Raw genomic sequence first — 1,665 nt, 5'->3', positions numbered from 1 at the left:
AAACTGATTTCAGATAATAAAGTAAAAAGATCTTGGTGTTATTTTTGATCAGGACCTGTCATTTAAATCCCAGATCAGAGAGGTTTCTAGAACCTTCTTCTTTCATCTGAGGAATATTGCAAAAATGAGCAATCTCCTGACCAGGGGTGATGCTGAGAAACTAGTCCATGCATTTGTTACTTCAAGGCTGGACTATTGTAATTCTTTACTATCAGGAAGTCCACAAACTGTAGTTAAAAGCCTTCAGCTGATCCAAAATGCTGCAGCCAGAGTTCTGATGAAAATGAAAAAGAGAGATCATATCTCTCCTATCCTGGCTTCTCTTCATTGTTTAGTTACATTATTATAGTATAAATGCTGCTATAGTCTTAGACTGCCGGAGGACATGGGGACCATTCAGCCTCATTATATATCTGGGGATTAATTGGTTTATTTTTATTGTACCAATTCCAAACTGTTCTGTTCCACAGAGGCTCATATATTTACATACACCCTGCCCTGCACTATAACTGCAATAACTTGTGCAATAAATAATGTGCGTTTCCTATTTAATAAAATGTGCAATAATCCTGTTAAATAAGAGACTTCAGCTGTTATATTTATCTCACTGTTCTTTACCTGGAACCACTTTAATGTACGAAACCAAATCCATTTATGAATAAATCACCTTAAATCTCTGCCTTATTTCTTTTTTTCCTGATCCACTGCATACATGTTGATGCACTTTTTCTTTTTTTGACTTTTCAGTCGATGTGAAAAGTGAATTTCTCTCTCAGATCAATAAAGTTCATCTTATGTTTTCTTATTAAGCAGCTTCTGGATTCATTCTGGAAGAACTTCCAGAAACATGATGTTGGAATCCAATGAAAGCAGCCTGGGAACCACTGACCACTCAGAACAGGTTCCCCACAGCATGATGCTGCCATCACCATGTCTGAACGTTGCTGCAGGTTTTTAATGGTTTAAAAGTCTCTAGATCCTTTCTTGGTTTCATCTGTTCTACAGAACTTTGGATCAGAGGAAGCTTCTCTTAATGGTTTCATTAATCCAGCCTGGAATAACCATTGAAATGAATAATTTTTCGGACCTCCACCCTCATGGTGAGTGGATGGAAACTGGACCTGGTTCTGGAAACTCTCTGAAGTGATCTGGGTGTTTTTAGAACTTCTCCCTGATGATCACTGGAACCCCTCGCTGAAGCGCTGGCTAAGTCAGAGGCGGGACCTTCAGGGAGGAGCCGTCAGCTTCTACTCAGTGCGTGCGGCTGAGCGCCTGCTGCATCTTTACCTTGTTGAGTTCAGGAAACAGCTCCAGGATGGCGATGTCCAGCAGGACGTAGGTCATCTGAGGAGGAGAAGGAGATTCATCTCTGACCCGGCTGATAGAACGTGGTTCTGTTCCGGTTTCTCCTTCCTGGAGCAGCTGGGAAACGTTACCTGCTTGTTGAGAAGTGGCTGCTGCATGCCGTGGAACAGCAGCTCCATTCCTTCCTGCCTGGAATCTTCTCCGATCAACTTCACCACCAAGTCTGGAAGCAAACGCAGCTTCTGTCAACGATTCACCCCGATTAACGCTTCCCGCTGTCCCAACCCACCGAACTGGCCCGGTACCGGCACAGAGCTCATAGCGCCACGGTTCTACAGCATCAAGGTTCTATAGCACCAA

At 42.9% G+C, this 1,665-nt stretch overlaps 1 protein-coding gene across 2 annotated transcripts in view; it reads right to left on the bottom strand.

Annotated features, from left to right (window-relative positions):
- The window catches only part of LOC107104330 (sorting nexin-14-like), a 15,220-nt gene that overhangs the window by 1,999 nt on the left and 11,556 nt on the right, over positions 1-1,665 (bottom strand). For both annotated transcript variants that reach the window (XM_015404315.1, XM_015404316.1), the window contains exons 26-27: positions 1,437-1,528; positions 1,288-1,344 (exon numbers count right to left, since the gene is read on the bottom strand). In XM_015404315.1, coding sequence (XP_015259801.1) covers positions 1,288-1,344; positions 1,437-1,528 — 149 coding nt within the window. The remainder of the gene's footprint in view (positions 1-1,287; positions 1,345-1,436; positions 1,529-1,665) is intronic.

The sequence above is a fragment of the Cyprinodon variegatus genome, unplaced genomic scaffold (genome assembly GCF_000732505.1).
Source record: "Cyprinodon variegatus isolate N-32 unplaced genomic scaffold, C_variegatus-1.0 Scaffold1691, whole genome shotgun sequence".
NCBI lineage: Eukaryota > Metazoa > Chordata > Actinopteri > Cyprinodontiformes > Cyprinodontidae > Cyprinodon > Cyprinodon variegatus.
Note: the sequence above shows the minus strand (reverse complement) of the source record. Positions and strands in the feature narration are given on the sequence as shown.